Genomic DNA, 24393 nt, shown 5'->3' on the forward strand with positions numbered 1-24393 from the left:
GGCTGTCAAGAATGTGCTGATCAAGGCTGACAGAGGAATACAAGTCATAGTCCTACTAGTTCTAGGTAGCAAAAAAAAAAAAACAAGAGAAACGAAACGACACGAAAAACAACGAAGAAAAAGGTCTCTGAAGAGCACCTGATCTGATCTAAACACCTATGACTGTGAGGCTTGCAATTTGAAAATTGGAGACTAAAGTCGGTCTAAAAAAGGACTGGCTCTTTATGGGTACATATTAGAAGCGATTTACCTACTAGATTGATGAGATGAAAGGCCCGTAGCCTATGCGGAATAGCGGTGTGGCTTGTAACATCTGGATGGAAAAGCCTCGAGACTGGCTAAAAGACCCTAGCTAGGTCCGCAAGTCCACACTTGTATGGCACGACATGCACGATGCACAAGGCAGGAAGATCATGAAATGCCAATTTTGTGTCGCATATTATCCTGTAATTTTTGCCTCGGTCGGTGCAGTGACACTATCCGAGAATGCTGTTTGCAGTGGGAGAGTTTGATGTATATTCTGCCGTGCTTGTTCGAATCAAGGTGTATATACTTAGATACGTGGTCAAGTCAGTCAATCTCGTCAAACCCTGACTACTCTTCCTACTAAATCAAAGGACAAGTACAAGTTCAATGGCTGTCGAGAGAGGACTCGAGCACCACCGGCACTCAGGGTCGTGGTATGGATCACACGCCCCGCATCCGAACTCCCAATATAAAGACTCGAGGACGGGCATTGCAACCTCCTTTGATCTCCTTTCTCTCAACACAACCTCCCGCCTGTCTCCTCGTATATCACACATATACACACACACTCTCTCTCTTCAAAATAATCCATAATCGCAGTTTGGGACACATCCCTCCCACGCCCATTCCTCCACAGCACACCTTTTCACTCCGTCCAACATGTCTATCGAAGCTATCAGCAGGTGTGTAAATTCAATACACCAACTCCCAGTCCTTTCACCCCTACACAGCCCACGTCCCTCTCCCAGTCTACTCTTCCCAGCACGAATACTTTCCACTCCTCCTCAACGCGCCAACTCACATGCCCCTCCACACAGCAAGCAGGAATTCCTCGACAAGATCCTCAATTCCGATGGCCTAATCGTACTCGATGCCTGGGCCCCATGGTGTGGACCCTGCCGCTTGATCGCCCCCAAGATCGAGGAATTCAGCCAGGAGTACCCCAACGTGCAATTCTACAAGGTTGACGTCGAAGCTGTTCCCGACGTCGCACAGGAGATTGGGGCTCGCGCCATGCCCACCTTTTACTTTTTCAAAAAGGGAGAGAAAATCAACGAAGTCATTGGTGCCAATCCTGGTGCGGTCCGGAGTGGCATTGAGTCTCTGATGGCCGCGTAGGCCAAGGGAAGAATGGTCCAGGCTTGATCCATTTGATCCATAGTGGGTGGAAATGGGAAAACGGGAGGATTTGGTCATCTTGACACTCTGAGCGTTTTTCCTTTTCGTTTTTTGTTTTGTTCCCCCCTAAATTTCAGTATCCAAATATATATTGGCTCTCACCGTCACCAAAGGGAAAAATGGTTGACGTGCCCTCTTCCATTCTCCAGGTATATCCATCTTCGAGTCTCTCTCTTAGCAGACCCCGGGAAATAAATGACAAAGCCACCCGAGGAAGAAAGAATCCAGGCAAGAGGGCCATATTGTGCTACCTGTAACCTTCCTGATAGGTATATGGCTCTAGTGGTTGCTCAGCAAATCAAAGGCCAAGACAGTGCGATTAAATTGTATTTACCAGGGCTGAGCAGGTCATCCATCCACAATGGACGAAATATAGCTTGGACGCGCTCGCATTTTGACCGGCTCCACGAATCAAAGCTTGCTTGAGGAAATGTTGGTATATTGCACGCGTGGTGACGAGTGACTACGATTTCAAAACTAACCTTGGAATATCTATCCATGCAACGTCATTTCGATTTGCGGGATTCCTCGGTTCATCGAGGGGGGGGGGAGTTCTTTTGGCTTGCGACAGCCCATTGCTTTTCTCTCAATGGGTTGAAAAGAAGGATTGAGGTACGTAGTTGGTAGCCCTTACAGTTTCGTGAGTGGACAGCCATCGTCACATGTCTCCGGAGGTCACGTACGGAAGCAATACGAGGTAATAGTCGAGCGGCAGAGATTCCAAAGTTATTTTTGAATTCTATCATGCAATGAGGGAACTTCCCGGGTCCCCGCCGGAAACAGATATAAATGGATATCAATTTCCATCCAATATGGACAAAACCATTGCCCGAATGTGCATAGAGGTGGATATGCCGGAGGACTACAATTGAAAAGCAGTGGAGACACCACTTAGAAGGCGCAGAGATCCAAGCTTTATCAAGAGTCGCAATACCGTCCGGAGTCGGCCCATCGGAGAAGCCGGAGAGATCAGAAGGCGTTCCATATATCTTGTCAAGCTACCCGTCAGAACCAGCAAAAGTACGATGATCGTGAACTTGATGAAATTTTTGATTTTGTTTCATTCAGGGGAATCTATGCAGAGGCTCGAGATGGTGCCAGGGCAATCGGAAACCCTTTCACGCGTTGTCTCATGCAGCCAGAACGGTCTACCTTCCCACCTCCAACCCGAGGCTAGATGAGAAAGAAGCCGGAGTAAAACCCAGTTTTGTAAAAACGAACAACACCAAACAGCCTCGCGCACCATAACCCAGTAAAGCCCCAGAAACGGAGAAACCGTTTAGATGTGGGTGTCGTAGGGGATGGGGACAACGGTCTCGGGGGCGTTGCCGGCAGCGGAGACGAAGTGGCCCTCACGAGGACCAACAGCCTGGCGCTTCAGGTGGACGTGCACACCCTTCTCCTTGGCCTCGCGCTTCTTGAGGGCGTTCTCCTTGACACGGTTGATGAACTCCTCACGGGAGCGGGAGTGCTGGACGTGCTCAATGCGGACGTTGATGCGCTTCTCGAGGTAGCGGTTGTTGACACGCTTGTACAGGAGCACGCCGACGGAGGACTTGGTCACGTTGTAGACGACACCGGTCTTACCGTGGTAGACCTTGTGGGGCATACTGTGGGAGGAACACTTCAGTCAGTACGTGAAGCGAGGGTGAGAGGGAAAAAAATGTCGCTGATTCAGTGCCAGATGCGGAGAGCGAAACGGCGGAGCGAAATGAGGGATGCCGAGTCGTGGAAATGCGCGGGAAAGGAATTCTCGGATTGTACTGACCCCTTCTGGACGGCACCGTTAACCTTCAGGTCGACGATATCACCGACACTGCAAAAATTTCGTTAGTTCTAATGCACTCGCAACTCATGTTCAAATTTTGCGTTTTTCGGCAGGATTTGAAGCGTACCGGTAGGTCTTCATGTAAGTGGACAGGCGGATCATGCCATGTTCCTTGAAGTTGCGGCTGAAGGCATACTAGATTTTCCATCTCATCAGTATGCCGGTCTTTTTCGAATATCCCCCAGTTCGTCCAATTCATGACCGCGGCGGTGTCGGGCGGAAAATCATGCGACGAAGAGGTCGTCAAGCGAGGCATTTCAGACGTACCCGAGTGCCGGCGCGCAGACCGTACGAGTGAGGCATGACGGCGGTGTTGTGTTTTTGGGCGTGTTGAAAAGTGTCGACAACGAGCTACCTTCCTCGAATCCGTGTAAGTTGAAGCGGCAATGGATTGTGGTGTCGGGCGCTTACGTGATAGGGTTCAGCCCTGACCCACGGACCCGTTCGGGACTAGTGCCCGTCCAAGCGAACAACCTTCAATCGCAACTTAGAATGTAGTGGGTTTTCTCTTTCAAGTGATCTTTCGACAATCCCGCCAAACCAGGACACCCAGCAGCCATGGCTCCCGCTCCGTGAGTATCGACGGCCTCCGTATGCGCGATCGCATCATTCTGACTGATTTTTGCTGTACAGCCGTGTCTACTCCAAGACCTACAAGGTCCCCCGTCGTCCTTTCGAGTCCGCTCGTCTGTTAGTACTCTCCGGCCACTGAGTAGAAGCGTGCTTCTACTCATGTCGTATTCGATATTAATTCACTGTTCATAGTGACTCGGAATTGAAGATTGTCGGCGAGTACGGTCTGCGCAACAAGCGTGAGGTGTGGCGTGTCCAGCTCACCCTCTCCAAGATTCGTCGTGCTGCTCGGTATGTGTTTGCGAAAAGCTCCCTCCCTTTACATCCGTGGGACTTGCGCCGGTCGCGCTCGACCGGGCCAAAAAAGAGTCCGATGTGAAAAAAATTTGCAGGGCTAATTGTATCCGGTACGTCCAGTGAGCTCCTTACTCTCGATGAGAAGGACCCCAAGCGCCTGTTCGAGGGTAACGCCCTGATTCGCCGTCTTGTGCGCATCGGTGTCCTCGACGAGTCCCGCATGAAGCTCGATTACGTCCTTGCCCTGAAGGTTGAGGACTTCTTGGAGCGCCGTCTCCAGACTTGCGTCTACAAGCTTGGCCTCGCCAAGTCTATCCACCACGCCCGTGTCCTGATCAAGCAGCGCCACATCCGCGTCGGCAAGCAGATCGTCAACGTCCCCTCGTTCATGGTCCGCCTCGACTCCCAGAAGCACATCGACTTCTCCCTCACCTCGCCCTTCGGTGGCGGCCGCCCCGGCCGTGTTCGCCGCAAGAAGGCCGCCGCCGCTGCCGGTGGTGACGGTGACGCCGAGGAGGAGGATGAGGAGTAAATTACTCGCCCCTACAAAAGAAAAATGGGAGTACGGTCGGGTTTCGCTTTTGGCAGCTCAATTGTTCTGGGAGGTTCCTGGTGACTGCAGCATAAAGCGTTTCATGTTGTATGATCACGCAAATCAAAAAGAAACAATCCAACAGCCTCTATGGCTTCAATTCGGAACCCAAGTTCAACTGTTCAAAGTCTCTGGCCGCACATGTCAGCGGACTATATGAGGAACAAATCTCCACATGTAAAATTAAACGTCGTTCCATCAGGCTTGGTGGACACGTTATGCTTGAATCTGTAGTGATAATCCCTCAAAATAACAGCGCGGGGGTAATTTTTCGGACCCATAGGCAGAGTCAGTCCAGCCGAGTCTAGGCCTCCACGACCTGTTTCATTATTTGTTCCGCTCCCTTGTACCACCGTCCCATCTCTTCCAAACCATCACTCTCCCCCTGCTCCTTCTTCCTTTGCGCCTCACGAGCTTGATTGACGGCCTCGGTCTTTCGCCGTTCAAGAACGGTGCACTCCCGCTCAATAGCTTCCGCCTCGCGGGTCTTCCGAGGAAGTGCATTCTGGACGGCGAGAATCTGGCGATTTAATGCGGCGAGCTCTGCCTCTCGCTCCGAGAGAAGTGCCAATGTAGCCGGTAGTGGTAGGTTCTGCGAGGAGCGTGGATCCGCCGTAGTCATACCGGCGACCTGCTTTGCGCGCAATCCTGCAATTGTCGACTCTAGGTTTTCAATTGCTTCGGGGAGGGACGACAGCTGCGCCATCTGGATTTCAACGTTTTGGAAGCCTAAGAAAGATGCAATTGGCGTGAGCTGTGGGCTCAAGCCCTGATTCACAAGTGCCAATCGGTCACTCACGGCGTGCCAATTCACGGCTCATGGTCTCCATTTCCTCGATCATCAGACGGGCTTCTTCCTTTCGCGATTTGAGTTCGGCTTTGACCTCGGCCAGCTGGTTCTCCAATTCCACATTCTCATTGTGTCCGACCACGAGCGGCGGATCCCCCACAATGGCGCGGAGGAACTTTTCCTTGGTAACTTGTTCAAGATAGGAAAACCGTAGTTTGGAAAAGAGTTCCTGCAGAACGATGCGATGGGATCTCGGTCAGTGAAATGTTGGAATAGAGCCGATCCAAGATCTTCACGGAGGTTCCTTACCTTGTAGTGCGTCAGGTCGGACTCGAGTGACGCTGGCGTGGGATCATTGAGATTTGTAATTGACACGTCAGAACCGCGCTTTGAAGGCGAGAAATCCGTGTTGCCGACATCAGAGATTGGCTCGCTGATGCGAATAATCGCGAGCTCTTTCTTCAAATCGCCCTGCTCTCGTTCGAGCTGCTGCAATAAACCGCGGGGATTCGCCATCTCAACTGCTGCTCACATCTACCCTCTCTTTCATTCAAGATCGGTGATCCTTCCGACAATTATGAAAAGCGGCGGAATTGGTGGCGCGCATTGACTGCCTTGTCCGCCGACCGATGGATACCAAGATTGTCTATCGCGACCGCGCGACTGATAACAGCGGGGTCGAAGGCGGTCTGGAATCGCAGAGCCGCTGATTCACGCCGAGTTCAGGTCCACTGCCAGCAGACTGGGAGCATTCTGTCATATGCTTTTGGACATTCAAGGACAGCATCTGGATTCTGTCCATACGTAGGTCTGCTTTTTTTGGAATTCTGAAACAAAACTGCGGGTTACCAAAAAAACAAAATCTGTATCTGTTTCAACTAATCCATTACCGCTCTAGACCGACAACAAGGGCCAATTTAGGATACACCTACCTCCATACCTTTGGTATTGTCTCGTAGCTGAACGTGGGTGCCCGGCAGGACCTCTTTTTATATTTTGCCGAGATGTTCCAATTGAGACCGTGCGCCGCCCGAGACAGCTCCGCAACATGAGTCTGAATTTCGCGACTGTCGTTTCCCTCTACAATGGGCTAGAAAACCACTAGCTTCCCTTGCGCTACAACCGTGTCTTACACGTCTTGATGGAAGTCGGCATGTAAGATCTGCCTTTTGACCATGGACGACGATTACGTGGCGGAGGTGCTTGCACGCGAAGCGCGCGATACCTCCAAAAGATACCAACAGGAAGGTCTCGCTGCTTATATGCCGCAAAGGTAGCTCTTGCCTCTGAAATGATTTTGAATCATACTGGCGCACGTCTATTGACTCATCTCACTATCTGCCTAGGCCAAAGAGCAACGCCCCCAAACCCAACACCCGATTTCTGCGCCACCTCATCAGAGAGACGGATACCCACAATACAGCTCTTAAGCGCAAGGAAGACAAAGAAGCAAAAGATCGCCTGCGTCATCTCCGCGGCCCGACGGGAGATGAAGCGACTCCGAAACTGGCGTCGTCAGTACGAAAGGGTCGCGATTCACGTGAGAGCGTGTCGACCACGGACAAAAAGCGCAGAGATGAATACCGTGATCGCCCAAGACCAGATAAACCAGAAGATTCCAATTCTCATCGGAGACATCGGACACGAGAATCGTCCAATGATCGAGACCGGACTCGGCACAATCGCCACCGAGACGAGCATGGCCGATCATCGCGGGAGAGCCGAGAGCAACGGGGCACGAATCGCATAGGAGACGAACGCAGACGAGATCACGGGGACTCATCGGCGTCGCATCATCGCGCCAGTAGAAGACATCACTCGCGGTTGCGCGTTGCGCAGTCGGTCTCCGCGACGCGATCCCACTGTAGAGGGGAGCCATCGCCATGACAGACACCGGCACCGGCACCGATCACGGTCGCCGACTGGCAGACGTTCGCCCTCTTCCAGACATGGTCGGTCGGAGCACCGCTCACAGCGAGCCAGAGCCAAAAACACTCCACGCAAGTCATCATTGTCGCCGGCCGCAGAAGTCACTGGCTCCTGTGGGCAGCCACGAGGATCACCGGGGCCAAAAAATGCGGTTGACACTCCTTTGGAAGACGATTCTGATCCTTTAGAAGATATCGTTGGACCTTTACCTCCACTTTTTGATGGGGACCAAATCAAGCCCGTTCGCTCGCGTGGTCGCGGCGCGTACAGACCTAGCACGAGCAACATTGACGCCCACTTTGCGCCGAATTATGATCCGACCCTCGACGTTCAGCCCGAGGATGAGCTCTCGTCGTCCATGGGCAAGCCCACTCGTCGTCCTGTTGCGGGTCTCATGACAGCGGACGATGACTGGGACATGGCTCTTGAGGCTTTACGTGACCGACAGCGCTGGAAACAGAGCGGCGAAGAAAGATTGCGTGCGGTTGGCTTGGATGACCAGGTCATCGATCGATGGAAAACGAACACAGCTCTCGCGGGGGCAGGTGACACTGAGGCGAATCCGGAGACTGTTCGGTGGGCAAAGCAAGGTGAGGGCCGTGAATGGGATCGTGGCAAAGTGGTAGACTCGGATGGCCATGTCGACGTGCGTCCTTCGTGGTGATTTCCAAGCTCATAATTGCTATGTGAACGATCGGAGTCTTATTTGGAATGTCCATGGATCCCTGTCTCAAGGTTGCGTCTACTTTGTACCTTTTTTTTTTTTTTTAAAAAAAAAACAACCCCACAATTACGCAATATACCCTTTTCTAGAGACATTATCATGATGGTATAGTGTCAGGTCCATGAGACTTTGTTCCATGCGAACTGGACAACCCTTGTGAGATTGCCATTGCGCTTCCACCGTCAATTTCAGGCCAAGTCTGAATCCTCTTACGATTCTAGAGCAGTCAATATACCCAGTCATGCATCATGTTGTCATTGAACCTATGTGGCAACTATTCAAGATTGCTATAGTATGTAAATGATTCGAGTACATGGGTTGGCCATTGTCCTTCATCTTTCGGCGGGGTCCACAGTGCGGAAATGTGCCGTTGTGGCATCGCTGGATCTTGTCAGCCAAACTGGGCGTTTCCACCCGTGCCCGGGCAAACCGCCGGTTGCTTATAGATCGGGCTTTCATTGAAGCCGTCGGCTCCGAGGACCTTGTGTAAGCCGAGAAAGGTACGTCGTTGAAGAAGATATGTTTTATCTTTCGGCGAATCTTCTCCATTACAGATTTTAAGTGAACCGCTGCTCAGCAACTATAAACTAATTCCATTGACCTTCGGCCATTTCCTGCCGGCACCAGGTATCTCATCAGTACGAGAGGTAGGTACGAAGGAGGCACATCTTGAGACGGCATGGAAATTGTCAGGCCCCTCAATTCTTACGCTCACAAACCAACAGTCTCACCTCTTCATCAGGAACGCCGACATCTATCCATCTCCATTGATATTGGCACCCATCATGACCGACCAATTTGCCTACTCATACCCTTCCCCGCTGGAAGGATTCGAGAATCTGGAGCCTCTTTCTGAGTGAGTTTGTGCCTAGACGAGCGTCCCTCGGAGACAACCCCCGGCCTCTGTCAACCACCCCATCATTTATCTCGAATATCTCCTTCTCACCGAGAAATTTTCCCAGAGAGCGCAATGAGGACGGCAAATCCCTCGTCAATCCACAACATGGACGTCTGAGTAAGGCGTACGAGGAGTTCCCAGACCCGCTGTGTACAGGGCGTCGCGGTGGATTTGACATTCATATATACCATTATCAGGTCTGTCCAACCCGATCAGGTCCCGCTTTCACTTAGTCCTAGAACCGCATCTGATGGAGATGTGAGCAGACAAACCCGGACCAAGCGAAATTTGCGCGGGAATTATGGGAGCGCATTCGGCGCGAGTGTAAGTGACAAAAGACAATTTCAAGTTCTTATTTCCCCGCCTGATCTCCACCAAACTATCGACGTTTGAATCTCTGGAAACTCTGGCACTAATGGGATCTATGCATTGATTCACAGTCCCCGAGCTTCGTATCTACTCTTTCTTCGATAGACCCGTTGGTCCGCATCCCGTCGCCATGTTCGAAGTCAATGTTTTTACCCCGGCGCAATTTGGCGCGTTTGTTCCCTGGCTGGTCATCAATCGGGGACCCTTGAGTGCATTGATTCATCCCAATACAGTAGATGAGGAAGAGGAACGGAATCATACGCAGCGGGCAACCTGGTTAGGAGAGCGAATCCCGTTAGACCTACGGGTGTTCAAATTGATGCGGGAGAGACAGAAGAAGACGGCGGAGACGGCGGCGTAAGAGGCGATGGTCGTACTTGGTCTCTGCTAGAAGCTGCCTTGCATGAGCTGAAATAGGGTTCCTCACTGGGAAGGAAGAAATGAAAAAGTGAAAAGAAAAGTTTCCTTCCCTCGTTTCTATGAACTGTTCTCACTCAAGGCAAGTCAAACAAAAAGTTCATAGAAGGAACGACAGAATCCTAGGGATGGCCCAAATTGAGCGGGAAAGGGATCAGCTGTGGTTACCATTCCAATAGACTCGATAGTATTTGGTCAGTCTTTGCGAGTCTTTTGTAGCGAGCAGATGACAGACCGAGGTTTCCCCTTTGCTAGATACAAACTCTCCTATTCGCACACGGACTTTTAAATAGAGCCACAGAGTGTATTTGAAGTTCTCCATGTGGAAAGACCAGAACATTTCGACTTCACATACTCGGTGAGCCCCCGTCCTTTTGCCAAAATCACAAATCACCCGCCACGCAGCCCTGTCGATGTCTGCGCCGGCCACTTGACTCGATCCATCAGCAGGCTGCAGCATGGAAATGAGCACCGCCGCACACAACCAATCAGATGCACCAGATCGCCCTTGGACATACCAGGTGTCTCTGCAGACTGGACGGCACACTCACGACTCAATAACAAATGATCAACCTCTCCCGTACAACAGTTCCCTCTTTTCATTGCACTCCCTCGGAGCCTTCTGCATCATTGGTACTTTGGCTTATGCCTCCCGCCGGTCAGCAAGTAAGACGACATGCAGAGCTAGGGACCGGCGTGACTCTTTCCTGGCCGTCTACCACCCTTGAAAGACACGACTGCAGGGCATCCTTTGCCACGACCTGAATAGAGAAGATTCTTGCTACAATTTACTTTCCTTGGAAGTGCCCGACCCTGGTTCAGAATCTGAGCTATAAAATCCCAGGTCAACGCAGCCGATGGCGCCTTGGACAGTGTACAATTTCATGTTTCTTTCTCCCACTTGATTAAATTACAAACCCTCTACAGTCAACGTGAGCCATCACAGCTGGTGAGGCAATCGTTGGCTTTGGTTGCCCTTGGTATCAACTTCTCAACAAAGCAGCCTTGAGGTCGGTGAGAGTTAAATATAGGCCATCAATCCATATGAATCGAAATTCTAACCTCTTGTCTATGGACGACAGTGCTGACTGACGTGATCATGCAACTGATAACATTAGTATCATGCATAGCAGCGGTGGTCTTTCAGCTAGCAATACCCTCGGTCTGTGCCACTGCGGTGATTCCCCCGTACGTGTATGACTACGGTACGTTTGCAGCTCCCGTCTTCGTCTATTGACGATTCTTTGCCGGACTGATGGATAAATCCTCTTTCAGCTCCTCTGGTCTGGCTTCACAGTGAAGACCCCTATCGACCCAGTGATCTGCAAGCTCAACTGGACAATACCACACCCGAGGTCAACTGGCAACCCATCCAGGGTGCCCCTTCACCGGTCACCTTGGATAACCTGGACCAGCTCAACCATCTGGGAAATACCAGCGTTTATTTGACCTCCCACAAAGGTATTGCCACCCGTCCACAGCCAGCGTGGCTGCGGGGTGTGACACCCGACGCCCAGGGTCGAGCTGGTAACATCATCGCTTGCGCAATCGTGGTGGTTGATCATGGGGAGGGCAATGTCGATGCGTTCTACTTTTACTTTTACGCGTGAGTTCCATCCAATCGCAGGATGAGAGGGGGGCAGGATGCTTCCACAAAAGCGACTAACTTGAAATCCGTCAGGTACAACAAAGGTGATAAGGTACTAGGTTTGGAATTTGGTGACCATATCGGTGACTGGTAAGTTGGCTCGGCGAAAGGGGAAGGAAAAGAAGGGTTCACATTCTGGGGATGCTGTCGTGTCCTATCTATCCAGGCCAGCACTTGCTCACACATCTTGACAGGGAGCATAATATGGTTCGATTTGCCAATGGGGCTCCGCAAGCGTTGTGGTATAGTCAGCACGCCAGCGGTCAGGCCTTTACCTACCAGGCCGTCGAAAAGCAGGGTAAACGACCACTTAGTTACTCGGGTAATGGTACACACGCCAACTATGCCATTGCAGGGTATGTGTTACTTCTTCACCTGTCCTTACTCCCTCCCCTCGACTCTTCCTTGAAGCATTCGATTTTTCAAACTGACTGGGCTCTCTGCACCCCTTGCACAGCCAACATGACCACACCATTCCCGGCATCAACCTTCCCACCGGATTCCTTCTCGACTACACTGACCGTGGTGTTCTTTGGGATCCCACTCTCAACGCCTGGGCTTATACCTATGATGTGGGCACGAAGGTGTTCACCCCATCGAGCCCAGAGATCCCCGTTGCATGGCTGGATTTCAACGGACAGTGGGGTGATGACCAGCCTCCCGGGGAGCCATCGATCTTTGGAGAAGCCGAATATGTAGCGGGACCGAATGGGCCCAAGTTCAAGGTCTTGAATAGGTCATTGGTGTGTCCGTCGACACCTTGCATTGTACTGCCTTTCAAGATATGGGCGGCATAGAATGAGGAGTATACCAGTGGGGGTGACCCGTTCCTAGGTCTCTTTTGTGGTTGGATAGAATTATCCAGATACCTAATACCAGTACTAGGGATAGATGAAGTGAACAAGGATATTGCTTGCTGCTTGTGTGATGGAAGGGCGCAAGTTGTACATGGGCATTCAGGGCGTTTCAAGGCCAAGTGCAGGCGCATCACCTACAGTAGCCTCGATACGTTCGGACCGAGTGTGAGCTATACAAGTACCTGCTCAGAACAGTAAAGGCTCGCTCATGACGGTAGTCGAATGTTCGATGTGTTGCATCTACTTTCAGATTTCTTCGCCTGATTCGAATACAAATTTGATGGGGTTGATTATTCATATTCCAGATTGGTTGAAGCGAGCATTCCATAATGAGAGATTGATTTACTTTGAATGAGGTCATATGTCATATGACAGATGTTGGTAGTGTTCAGTCGGGGGTATGTCATTATCCTCAGCATAAAAAGCGTTTGTATTGTTGATCTAAAGACCACCAGCACTGACGCCATTCTTAAACTAACCGGGATCCCCTGATCTTGAGGTTGCTGGTCACCTGCCTAGTCACATGAAGCAGAAAGTCACATCGTCGTTGTCGTGTTTCTCGCTCATGGCCGGTCCAGGAGCACACTTGTGACTCATGTGGCGGGTTGCTGCTGGAGAAAACGAAAGGGTTAAGCAAATACAGAAATGGATCCGACCCCATTTGACCCCAGCTTGAAGCTTTAATCTGAGGAGTGAACATCATCGTAGTCTTCCCTCTCGAATCCGCGGCTGTTCCTCGAAGGACGACTGCCAAGTGCCTGCAGCAAGTTGCGCAGTGCCGATCTGCGAGTGGAGCAAATGATCCCGTCATCAAGCATCGATGCACGTGCGAGCCCGCCTTTTTTCAGGGGCAACGACCGAATTCCAACTGGCTCCCGCTTTTTTTTAAGGTGACCTCCACAAGAGACGCACAGCATCGCATGAAAGGGAAATCAGAGCGAGTACTCGACAGAACTATTGGTCTCTGATGAGAGCACTCAGTCAAAGTGATCAGAAGATGACAAGTATTGTTCCTCTTCCTCGGTTCCAAGCTTTGTGAGTTCTTTGACGCGGGCTGCTGCTCGCCCATCACAGAACGAGCTTGAAGCTCGTCCAGCCCGGGGTGGGACTTGACCCCATCACAACCGTGTGGCGGGCAGCCAAACAACGATGTGCACGACCGGACGAAAGTTTCAAGTGGGGAATTTCCTTTGGGCTCGGGACCGCTTCGATCGGTAGGTGTGTTTTTTTGTCTTATTTTTCATTTCATTCTGACTTTCGTTACCCCTGAAAATTGAATCAGCGTTTTCGACAGGACTAGGGGGAAAACAACGAGCATATAGCAAAGCGGCCAGGATAGAGTTCTGTCAGGGCCTGTCCAGGTATCCATCCCTATACAAATGATGAGAAAGCCTCTGATTCTTTGACGTCGATGGTCTCCGGCAATAATTGCTGGTTATCCCGTCCTGAATTACTCCACCGACTCCGACTACTTTCACGCCCTGAATGCGGCGATAAAAGCCTTTGTCGTACGTATCCCCGGAGTAGCCACCCATTCTCCCAAGTCCCGTACGATGTTCCCAATTCTGAGGAACCGTCAACCTGCTGATTCACCTCGTAATTGGTCCATCGCTGGCCCGTTCAGTGTGGCCGAAGGACCCCCTCCCCCTTCGTCTCTGCCCATCTCGTTGGCTCGCAGTCTCTTTTCTTCCTTGAGCTCCCCTTCTTCCAATCCCGGTCGTAGCTTTCTCCTTTTTTTTTTTTTTTTTCATCTATGCGCCGCCCAGCTTGGACAGCGTGAGCAGGCCAATTTGCAATCATCGCAGCGTTTAAGACCTGGAAATATACAGAGAAGCTAGTCATCTCATGGTCACGATCCTGATCTGAACATCGCATCCTCCTGACCACATCCTTCTCTCTGGGCATCTCCCGAAGTATCCACCCACCGGTATCCGCGCGTGGGCTGAACGACTTTTGTTGGCGCCCAAATTGATCGAGTCTACTACTTTTCCCTACCGCACAAAAAACCGACAAGTGAAATTGCTTTGTCAACTCCAAGGACAAGATTGGAATTTGTACCGGGCGATTAGTGTGGCCTTGCACCTCTCCAATTGCTGACCATTGCGGCCGCCTGTGTGCGATTGACCGTCTCGCTCCACAAAAAGCTGTTGACCTCCTGGAATCACCCCGAGCCAAGCTGCTGTCAATTTTTCCATTGTCAAGTAGCCGCTCGAAGTTTGTACAATAGCAGCGGCGCAAAGAAAAGACGCTTATTTTTCACTCTCAAGTACCAACTGGTTGATCCGGATCGACCTCGTGTGTCCCACGTGAGTGCCGTTGCCCCTTACTTGGTTCCTGAAGTGCCATCGATCGGGTGGGACATGTTTCCGCAGACTCCGCACGCGGGGAAAGGGACAAAGTCATCATGCTTGACAGATGTTCCCATACGCAATGGAATCCCGGCGATGCATGGTGCCAGTTACTATATGTGAAACTAACAAGGTGGCCTTGAAACATAGATTGTGACATCTCCGCTCAAGTCTCCTAGAATAGGACTAGTGACCACAGCACTATCCCCAATTTCCACCTCACGCACTGGCCATTGCCCACTGCCCATCACAGCGCTCACAACATAAGACAGTAACCTCAAGAACCTTCCCCAAAATGGCCACACCCACGTCCACCCACGCTCCTTCCGACGCGTTACTCGCTGAAAACAATCAAGCCGCCCGCCGCAGTTCACTCGGCTTTCTCCGTCGTTCCAAATCTACTGAACCGCTGGGTGACCGCAAAGCCTCAGGCAGCCGCAAGAGAATGAACAAGACCCAAGCCATGGAAGATGAACTTCGTCGTCAGCGCGACGCTCACGCCCCTCAGAATGCCCCTCGTTTGCCTGATCTGGCTCCTCCACCGCAGTTGGAGACCTTTGGGGGTGAAGAGCGTGATACGATCGCGGCCTCGCCCCCAATGCCTCGCCCTCAGTCTGGCGCTGCTGTCCCCAGCGCGTCAACAAGGTCCCCGTCCTCCGCCATGGACCCCTACGCTCGCACCGAGAGCATGACTCACCGTGGCCGATACAGCTATGCAAGCAGTGCCATGAGCAACGTCAACAGTCCCCGTCGTATTCGCCGCCGGAAGGACCCCACTCCTTACAAGTAAGTTGAATGTCCGTGAGGTTCCCAGGCCCAGGTAGTCCATGACTCTCAGCAGGCACCTGGGAGCCTGGGTCTCGATCAACCGTCCTGAATCTGAGCTAACCAAGAGCCGATTAGTGTGCTGGTTGTCGGAGCACGCAATGCGGGCAAGACTTCGTTCATTAACTTTTTGCGCTCGGCGTTGACCATGCCTCCGCACAAACATCCCACGCGTAGCCCAGAAGAGCTGGAAGAGCTCGAATCACAAACATCGGCTTACGATGGGTTTACCTCGCAATATCTGGAGACAGAAATCGATGGGGAGCGTGTTGGTCTGACCTTGTGGGACTCGATCGGCCTGGAACGAAACATTGCCGATCTCCAGATGGGAGCCGTGACGGGCTTCCTGGAGAGCAAATTCGAGGAAACGTTGGCCGAGGAGATGAAGGTGGTGCGCTCTCCCAATGCTCGTGATACCCACATCCACTGTACCTTTTTGTTACTGGACCCCGTTCGCTTGGATGAGAATATTGCCGCTTCCGAGCGCGTCGCCAACGGAACAGCCAAAGCCGGTGATGCGCCAGTTGTCGGCGTGCTGGATCAGAACTTGGACTTGCAGGTGCTGCGTACCATGATGGGTAAGACCACCATTGTGCCTGTGATCAGCAAGGCGGATACCATCACCACGGCACACATGGCGTTCCTCCGCAAGGCGGTCTGGAGTAGCTTGAAGAAAGCCAACATCGATCCTCTGGAGATCCTGACGCTTGAAGACCAGGAAGAGTACACCTCGTCAGAGAGTGCAGATGAGGAAGAGTCGGTGCAGGAAGAGGTATCCTTAACCGCGAACGAAACTGCCGACGATCCCACCGGCGGCTCAGGCGAGGAAATTAATGGAAACCAGGGTGAAACGACCGCGGACGACCAATTGCAGCCACGCGTCCCGCAGTCGCCCTCTCAGCGAAGCCAAAGCTCCTTCGGCGCCTCGTCTTCTTTCAATCCCCACGTTCCTTTCTCAATCCTCTCCCCCGATCCTCACTCATTGGCGTCTGGAGAACAGCCCGTGGGACGTCGATTCCCGTGGGGATTCGCCGATCCATATGACCCCACGCACTGTGATTTTGTGCGTCTCAAGGACTCGGTCTTCAGTGACTGGCGCGCGGAGATGCGTGAAGCCAGTCGCGTTGTTTGGTACGAGCGTTGGCGAACCAATCGTCTCAATCGCAATGGCCAGCCAACTTCGCCGTTGCCTGCGAAGAAATCGTATGCCGGTCGTATGGGACCCGGTGTGGATGGTCGTCGTACGCGGTAATCGTCACCTCGCAAGAATTGAGGCTACCACAGCCCCATCGCCTGTCCCCCATTCTCCCGTCTTCGATGTGCATCGTGTTCGGTTTGATTTTCTCCTCTTCTTCTTTTGCCTGTTCGCAGAGCGCGCAATCTTCTCGTACATACCCCAAGAGTTTTTTTTTATCTTCTTCTTTTTGTTACTGGCCTTCTCTTCCCTCTTGGCGCCGTGTCTGTATGGCAAAGGATTATCACTTTCAACACCTTACCTTCTCTTCTTGTCTGAGTATGACTCCTCAGCAGCCGTGTCGCCACTGCCTACATTTACCACTGATGGCTGTATCTATGCCCCCATGGCTCCCCTGTGTTTCATTTCTTATGAACGAATTATTGACTCTCTACATTCTTACCTATTTCTATGGCCTCTTCATTCGCATATCCTGCACCCAGTACAGGCTGTGAAGTCTTTCGCAATTATCATTCCTTGTTGGACTGACTATCCTTCACGTTGATTCCCTTTCACGTCCTTGCGTATACTGTACAAACTACAAGCTGTAGGCCAATCAAGCCATGACCATGTCACCGACACGGCAAGTGCCTTGGGCGGTTCCTCCCTCAGCTGGGGGGTGAAAGACCCACCACGCACGCTCTCACCGCCCAATGATTCGTCAGATGACTCCTCGAGCGGCTGAACGCTGCATGAATCCACGATCCTTGGCAGATGATCGTAAGCCGACCTTCTAATGGAGGCCTATCAGCAGCCTGGAGAGGCGACTGCATGCCGCATGGGGTCTGTGAGGAGGCCCCCGCCTGAAGGGCCATTTAGCGCTCACTGGGAGAGCCCTTGAACCTTGATAGTGTCCCTGGCGGACCAGTCAAGAGGCGTCTGAAGCAGACTTTGGCAGGCATCAGGGCGGGCTGACCGTGTGGGCTGCAGGTTTCCTCGCCGATGCACCTTATAGGGCATGCCATACAGACGAGCCTCTTCATGCACCTCGACAAGGTCTGCTTCGCCTGAGGTCTGGCCGGTGCTTGTGTGTGCGATGACCACCCGTGGGAATGCTGAGTCTTTCTCGGTTCAGTCTTTGTAGCTTTCTTTTTTCCCTCCTCTATTTTCGCTTCTCTCTCAGTCATTGTTGTTTGACTCGACATTTACTCCCCTTCACGTTGCTACGATACCTCAACCGGCCCGATTGCGACGGAGGTGGGGGGTCATAGCTCAATCCAGTACGAGGGTATCGTCGAGCCCACCGTTCCCACGCGCTCTTCACAAAAGGGACAGTCGATTCTGGTCTCCCCCGCTTCTCGCACAGATCAGGCACACGAAACTCGGCTCTGGGACTCGGACGACAGGTATCTCTTTATTTGTGTGCAAGGAGCTCATCGACGTTGACCACGCGGTGTCTGGTCTGGAGATTAAAGTCCATACTTCATTTTTCCAGTAGAAGATAAACACCACTTCAGTCTTTGTGGCCCACCACTCTACTGGAGGCTCTCGGATCGCCATGTCCCTCCAAGTCAATGATCCGCGGTCGCGCTCCCGTTCCAAATCTCCAGGTCGTATCCGCGAGCGTTCGCGATCGCGCGATGGTCGTACCTCCACCGTCGACCTGGAACCACCGCGCTCAAGACCGCGTTCGCGATCTCCCGCGGTGGAAGTGGCCTCCAAGTCGTCCTCGAGTAGAGATTATGACCTACCGCGTGCGCGCTCGCCTGCTGTCGAAATCGCACCTCGGTCATCTCGATCGGGGAAATCGTCCCGGGATTATGACCCGGACGTGGAAGCTGAGGTTGATCGCCGGTATAAGTTGATGAAGGAAGAAAGACTGCGCGAGTCAGGCGGAGAGGGCAGCCGGTCAAGCTCCCGTGTACCTCGCACGACAGGACGGTACGATGTTGAGAGGTCGGATTCCGAGGAGAGTCGTAGGCGGCGTGGAGATCACCGCGACCGTCGTCAGCGCGAGGATGCTCGATACGAGCACTCGGACGAAGACAGAGATCTCAGAAAAGTTCGGCCCAGGGATTCGCGAGATCCGAGAGGATCCAAGGACTCGTTGGGAGACTTCGGTCACACCGATCCCAGGGGCTCAAGGGACTCTTTTAAAGATACACGCGAATACACCGATCCAAGGAGTTCAAAGGATTCACTCAAGGGATCCGACCCAAGAGGGTCGCGAGAGTCTCTCCCTCGCGACACTTTGAGGGACCCGCGCGATTACGCTGCGCAAACGCACCGCCAACGACCCTCGTCCCCTTTGGCCCGTGATTCTCGGCTGAATGACTCGGACGAGGATTCGGATGACGGGCTAGCATATGGCGATACTCTGGGCGATCATCCCAGCTATGCGCGCCCAGGTAATTACCAGTATGCACAGATGGGAGAACCTGAGTACCACGGTCATCCTGACCCAAGGTCATCAGACTGGGCCCCAATACCCGAATGTGAGCGGCCCGGGTTCATTCCACCAGCATCACACCCTTCTTCGCAAGCGGGACCGCCCTCTACTATGCCGGGAGGCTTCCCTTCAGCCTCGCCATATACCGGAGCGCCTACCACATCGGTCCCTTCAACTCCGATGGAAATACCACAGTCGCAGGTTGCATATACTCAGAGTTCGTCAGGTCCTTACAGCCCATCGCACTATCGCACCGTTTCAGCGGCTTCTGTGAATGCTCCAGTTTCATTGTCAGGCTATTACGCCCAGCCGGCCCAGTATCAATACGCTCAGGTTGACCCAAATGTTCGATATACCTCCAAAGCGACCCCAGTCCAGCCTTATACGGCGTCCGCGGCAGAACAAGTTGGCACTCGTGAACCTCAACCTGCGTTGCCGTATAGGTATAGTAGTGAACCGCAGTTCAGTCTGAAGAAGCCGCAACCGCAACCACAGCCGCAGCCTCGTTCGTCACCACCGTCGCCGCCGGCGGCTCAGGAACCACATTACCAGTACCAGCAACCGCCCACTCAGCTGCAATATAGACACGGGCAAGGTCATGGCTCAGCATTGGGTCCGCAACAGCAGTCAGCACCCCCGCAGTTGATTGAGATCACGCCCGGTGGGGGACGAGGTCGTCCGCATAGTCTGTCTGTATCATCGGCGAACAACCTCACCGTCACGGGTGGCCAAAGTCTGACTGCCGGTCATCCTCCGGCCAGTCCTCTTCTGGAAGCCTATCATGGGACGTATCAATCTATCTCACCCATGCCGTCTCCAATCGTCATGCCCGCACGCGATGATGATCTCTCTGACATGGAGCCACTTGATGGAGGCTCGTCAAATTCCGAATCAGGACGGCTCAAGAAACACACTCGCTCCAAGTCCTCAACTAGCGAGAGGGAGGTACGTTACATGAGCAGCAAGGACAAGGCAAGAGAGAAGGAGAAAGACCGGGATTCCCGCATCAAGGATGACAGACGTCATCACCGTCATGACTCGGGCGTGTCGCATGACCGCGATCGCGAGCGTGATCGTATGGTGGTTATCACGCCTGGTAGCGGGCGCAAGCGTGTTTCATTCTATGATGCCGCCGGCGATGCGCTTGACATGCAGTCTGCTTTGAGCCATCGCACCATCGACAACAAGACCATCATTCGAGTTCTCCCCCGTCTGACGAGCGACGAAATTCTTCTCCTCCGCGCTGAATACAAAAATCGCGTCAAGATGCAAGGCAAAGGCATCAATCTTGCCAAGCATATTCGTCTCAAGCTGGGCAACTCTTCCTTTGGCAAAGTCGCTTACGCGACGGCTCTGGGACGCTGGGAATCCGAGGCATACTGGGCAAACTGCTACTATCAAGCCGGTACTTCTCGGCGGGAACTGCTGATTGAATCACTCATTGGCCGTTCCAACGCCGCCATCCGCGAGATCAAATCCTCATTCCGGGACACTCGGTACGACAACAGTTTGGAGCGGTGCATGCGCGCCGAGCTGAAAGCGGATAAATTCCGCACGGCCGTGCTGCTCGCATTGGAGGAACGTCGGCAGGAAGAGCGCGAGCCAATCGACGACCGACTGATTCGACAGGATGTGCAGGATTTGCATCGCGCGCTGATTTCTCGAGAGGGGGGCGAAACGGCCATGATCAATGTCATTGTGACGCGGAGTGATACGCATCTGCGAGAAGTGTTGCGTGAATATGAAGCGGTGTATCGAACGAATTTTGCCCGAGCGATGATTGCAAAGTCAAGGAATTTGGTGGTATGTTTCTCTTTTCTTTTCTTTTCTTTTTTTTACGCCCGGTTCCCCGGATCATTTGCCTGCCACAGTGTTATTCCAAGTTTTGAGCATCAGAGTGCGTCGATACTAACCTGAAATCTTTCGATCTGACAGGGTGAAACACTCGCTCACATCCTCAACGGTGCCATCAATCGACCCATGCGCGATGCTCTCCTCCTTCACCAGGCGGTGCGAGAATCCCGGACTGGTCGCGAACGGTCCGAGCTTTTAATCTCCCGCCTGGTGCGGCTGCACTGGGAGCCGCGACATTTAGAGCAAGTCAAGATTGAATATCGAAGACGATATAATGAGCGAATCGAAGAGGCGATTGCGGAGGAAGTGATGAGCTCGGCGACGGGGAGTGATTGGGGGGAGTTTTGTATTGAGCTGGCCAGGAGCTCGTCCTGAAGGTGACCGGTGGACTCAAAAATGTTTTTCTTTTTTCCCCTTGATGACTTGGAGTGGGCAATTCAATGGGCACCGAAGGAGGTGATCGATTAATTAGAGGAATGGATCGAGATCCACGCTGGATTGAATGCTGCTAGTGTGGACTTGAGACTATTCCGCCGAGTGTGGGCCCTATTAGCCTACTAATCTACCATCAAAACTACCGACAACGTGCCCATCTATCGGCATCTACTGTATTCAAGGGCAGGCCTCGATCCGATCCAAACATTTCCAAAAGACTCTTCTAATGAAAAGTGATATGAACTACAGAAAGCACATTTGATGAAACCCGTAGAGAGTCTTTGATCAGGATCTTCCAGTCTCGACTTGTGCACTCTCCAACCCAAAAATCAGCCATGGCACCAACCAAGGCATCCACCCACCGTAACAGCAATCTTGGATATTCCACGATTTCCACAGACACGCAGAAGTAGCATCTCCCCGAGTTAAATCAACTGATAATCCCTTTGCTCTTAGGAGAATTTAATTCACATCCATTCCCCGTCCTTAAACTCGGATTGGAAATTCATCTAGACTCGCTTTCAAGTTTGCACCTATATTCCATCTTAGCAGTCGCAGCCAGACCAAAGAGAAAGAGTTCACGTTTCGTCTATTTCCAATACATGGGGTTTTCCATCTTAGCCAAGAGGTGATTTCTTTCCTGGCTAACCTAGCCCATCACCACCTTCTGATTTCGAACGTGGATGTCCACATGACCGGGCAATCATGATTGATAATTGATGCCTTCTTCCGGTCCGCCCAAGAGATCTACTCTTGGCATGGTTTGTTCCTGTTCGTTCTTAGGAGTCGAGAGACTCTATTGATGTAGTATTCGTGTTGGAGGATCGACGGTTATGATGCTACTTTGAATAGATCGACAAGAGGGAATGAGTTGGTTGGTCTTCATGTTACTGAATTGTTGTCGTTTTTTATTTATTTGATAGAACAAAGCAATTTCCATTTTTGGTAAGTGGCTTGATCGCATGATACTGCGTGCATGGTCATCAGTCATCCATGATCCATGCAGAATCCATTCATCGGGCCAGCAACCTTAAGACCGAAAGTGTGAAGAGTGCGGGGGAACCTCGATGGGGGGATACCATTGGTAGAGTGCGGGGATAGTTGAGTAAATGGTTGGTTCATGTAGGGCTGGAGAGTCTCGTTGTGCATAGTCCCCAACTTTGAAAGGATGAATGGAATATAGTTGAGAAGGCGTTTATATTCCTCTGGTCCCCTACTGGATTCGGAAAGTGTGTATGGAGGTGGTGATCATATGGCAGGTGACCTTCAATTGGGACTTTAAAGATTTCAGTCAGGGCCATTACTTGGATTTATTTTTTCTTGACTTATTTGTTGGTCTGATTCGGTGTCTTTTCTCCGCGGACGGGCGGAGGTTGGCCACGATGATCGTTGAGGTTGCACCACGAGCCACGAGTCGTCGACTAGTCCCAAGCGGCCACCGTTGAGGAACGTGATCTTGTCAGACGGGTTTGCGGGTACATACGGGGTCGTGTGGGGTCAAACGAATACGACCAGATGACAATCCAGCATGGTGGATGGTCATGACATGGAGCGTTTGATAGATGTAGAAGATCGTCGTCACAGGGACGGTGATTCAATCTGATCGTTGATGCGTGCAAGCAAGCAGGGGTGTGTCGGGTGGGACTGCGGGGATAGACTTTGCGAAGGTAGAGAGGGTCGATCACGCGACTCAAAGAGGGCGGTCACTCAGCAAGGGAAAAAGGTGCTCGGAGAAAGTAAACTGCCGATGGTATCTACGATGAAGAGCCCTGGAAGCTTACGAGATGTGGATTCAGTCTGCTTACCGTTACATCCTTGGAAAGCGAGTCGGTGGACCTGATGATAGGATTCAAGTGACCAGAAACAGATCAGTAAACCAAGCAGCCCAACTAGGGTGATTTCGGAGTTTTCTCAAGTGGTCACTCTTCGATAACTCCGTGGAAGACGATCGCGTTCATCGTCAGTCTTCCATTCCGCATATATTTTTTCTCATATCGCGACACATGGATCGAGACGTGACATTGAAGAGACAACAATACCAGAAGGGCTCATATTGTTGGTGTACCTGTCTCTGTCGCCGGTCGTCCGCGGGAGCCACCCCGCCAGTCCTGCGACTTGGTTTCCAGGAACAGCCCGCATCAGTGCAGCCTGGCTCTCTCGATGATCCATGACGAGATGTATCTGATGCTCATGTGCATCGCGGTGAGGGTGCCACGTCCCGGCTGCGTGACTCGCGTCTGACCTCCGGATTCCCTCTACATCTCTACACCTCATTTCTCACTACTCCATCGTCCCACCTGAGAAAAACGCCATCCATCGATCTGACATGTCACAAGACCTCTTCCCCCCATCCCAGTAAGGAGGTCTGTTCACAACCCATACCCCAGGGTTAGTTCGCCACGTTGCACGACGATATTTTCACCTCAAAGGACTTTCGTGCAATAGCAGTGACCTCAATGTTGGCCCTCGAGACCTAATCCATCAAGGCTCTGCTTTAGTAATGACGCTGAAAGGACCAATTGTCACACGTAAGGGATATCTTTGTTGCTTCGCATCCAATGCAGGTGGAAATAAACACACTGGCTCCAAAGACCACCAGGCCTTTCGTGCGAGCCGCAATTCGATGCAGTGCCGAATAGACCAAGAGCATGAATGCGTTGGTCGATCTGCGAGACAAGTTCCTGGGAATCGAAGAGTGTCCACCTGATGGCACTTCTGGCATCCATTCTTTCACCCGGGAATATCCCAAACTTCAACGTGCTTTCCCCGCGAACGGCGTCATGTCGCGTCGAGCCTCGCGTGCTGGTGAGGCAGGTACCTCCCCTTCGAGAATCCCAAAGAATGCTCTCAACAGGACACGAGGCAACCCTCCTTCTGTTTTCCTATCCCCCACTCTTTTGGCCGTGGATCAACACGCTCTTTATCCCGAGTCTCGTTAAGATTCTCCAGGTATACTCTCAT

At 52.1% G+C, this 24393-nt stretch overlaps 9 protein-coding genes across 9 annotated transcripts; 7 read left to right on the top strand and 2 right to left on the bottom strand.

The window, feature by feature from the left end:
• Positions 1-906: 906 nt before the first annotated feature.
• Positions 907-1365, top strand: POX_g08831 (Thioredoxin; the record flags this gene model as incomplete). The annotated part of the gene is made up of 2 exons (XM_050117599.1): positions 907-929; positions 978-1365. 2 exons carry the CDS (start codon positions 907-909, stop codon positions 1363-1365), a joined length of 411 nt encoding a protein of 136 aa, XP_049965743.1.
• Positions 1366-2704: 1339 nt separating this feature from the next.
• On the bottom strand, positions 2705-3556 carry POX_g08832 (60S ribosomal protein L21-A; the record flags this gene model as incomplete). Its single annotated transcript, XM_050117600.1, has 4 exons — positions 2705-3035; positions 3194-3241; positions 3321-3388; positions 3521-3556. 4 exons carry the CDS (start codon positions 3554-3556, stop codon positions 2705-2707), a joined length of 483 nt encoding a protein of 160 aa, XP_049965744.1.
• A 255-nt stretch (positions 3557-3811) lies between these two features.
• POX_g08833 (40S ribosomal protein S9) lies at positions 3812-4655 on the top strand (the record flags this gene model as incomplete). The annotated part of the gene is made up of 4 exons (XM_050117601.1): positions 3812-3825; positions 3887-3943; positions 4019-4117; positions 4244-4655. The coding sequence occupies 4 exons, from the start codon at positions 3812-3814 to the stop codon at positions 4653-4655; spliced, it is 582 nt and encodes a 193-aa protein (XP_049965745.1).
• A 364-nt stretch (positions 4656-5019) lies between these two features.
• On the bottom strand, positions 5020-6021 carry POX_g08834 (uncharacterized protein; the record flags this gene model as incomplete). The annotated part of the gene is made up of 3 exons (XM_050117602.1): positions 5020-5444; positions 5515-5734; positions 5815-6021. The coding sequence occupies 3 exons, from the start codon at positions 6019-6021 to the stop codon at positions 5020-5022; spliced, it is 852 nt and encodes a 283-aa protein (XP_049965746.1).
• Positions 6022-6680: 659 nt separating this feature from the next.
• POX_g08835 (uncharacterized protein) lies at positions 6681-9786 on the top strand (the record flags this gene model as incomplete). The annotated part of the gene is made up of 8 exons (XM_050117603.1): positions 6681-6778; positions 6852-7343; positions 7453-8080; positions 8514-8644; positions 8736-9014; positions 9121-9253; positions 9323-9380; positions 9497-9786. The coding sequence occupies 8 exons, from the start codon at positions 6681-6683 to the stop codon at positions 9784-9786; spliced, it is 2109 nt and encodes a 702-aa protein (XP_049965747.1).
• A 1155-nt stretch (positions 9787-10941) lies between these two features.
• Positions 10942-12287, top strand: POX_g08837 (uncharacterized protein; the record flags this gene model as incomplete). The annotated part of the gene is made up of 5 exons (XM_050117604.1): positions 10942-11047; positions 11118-11448; positions 11524-11580; positions 11685-11846; positions 11948-12287. The coding sequence occupies 5 exons, from the start codon at positions 10942-10944 to the stop codon at positions 12285-12287; spliced, it is 996 nt and encodes a 331-aa protein (XP_049965748.1).
• Positions 12288-14990: 2703 nt separating this feature from the next.
• On the top strand, positions 14991-16772 carry POX_g08838 (uncharacterized protein; the record flags this gene model as incomplete). Its single annotated transcript, XM_050117605.1, has 2 exons — positions 14991-15481; positions 15599-16772. The coding sequence occupies 2 exons, from the start codon at positions 14991-14993 to the stop codon at positions 16770-16772; spliced, it is 1665 nt and encodes a 554-aa protein (XP_049965749.1).
• A 1480-nt stretch (positions 16773-18252) lies between these two features.
• POX_g08839 (uncharacterized protein) lies at positions 18253-21372 on the top strand (the record flags this gene model as incomplete). The annotated part of the gene is made up of 2 exons (XM_050117606.1): positions 18253-20946; positions 21079-21372. 2 exons carry the CDS (start codon positions 18253-18255, stop codon positions 21370-21372), a joined length of 2988 nt encoding a protein of 995 aa, XP_049965750.1.
• Positions 21373-24080: 2708 nt separating this feature from the next.
• On the top strand, positions 24081-24371 carry POX_g08840 (uncharacterized protein; the record flags this gene model as incomplete). Its single annotated transcript, XM_050117607.1, has 1 exon — positions 24081-24371. One exon carries the CDS (start codon positions 24081-24083, stop codon positions 24369-24371), a length of 291 nt encoding a protein of 96 aa, XP_049965751.1.
• Between the last annotated feature and the right edge of the window lie 22 nt (positions 24372-24393).

Source organism: Penicillium oxalicum, chromosome VII (genome assembly GCF_001723175.1).
Source record: "Penicillium oxalicum strain HP7-1 chromosome VII, whole genome shotgun sequence".
NCBI lineage: Eukaryota > Fungi > Ascomycota > Eurotiomycetes > Eurotiales > Aspergillaceae > Penicillium > Penicillium oxalicum.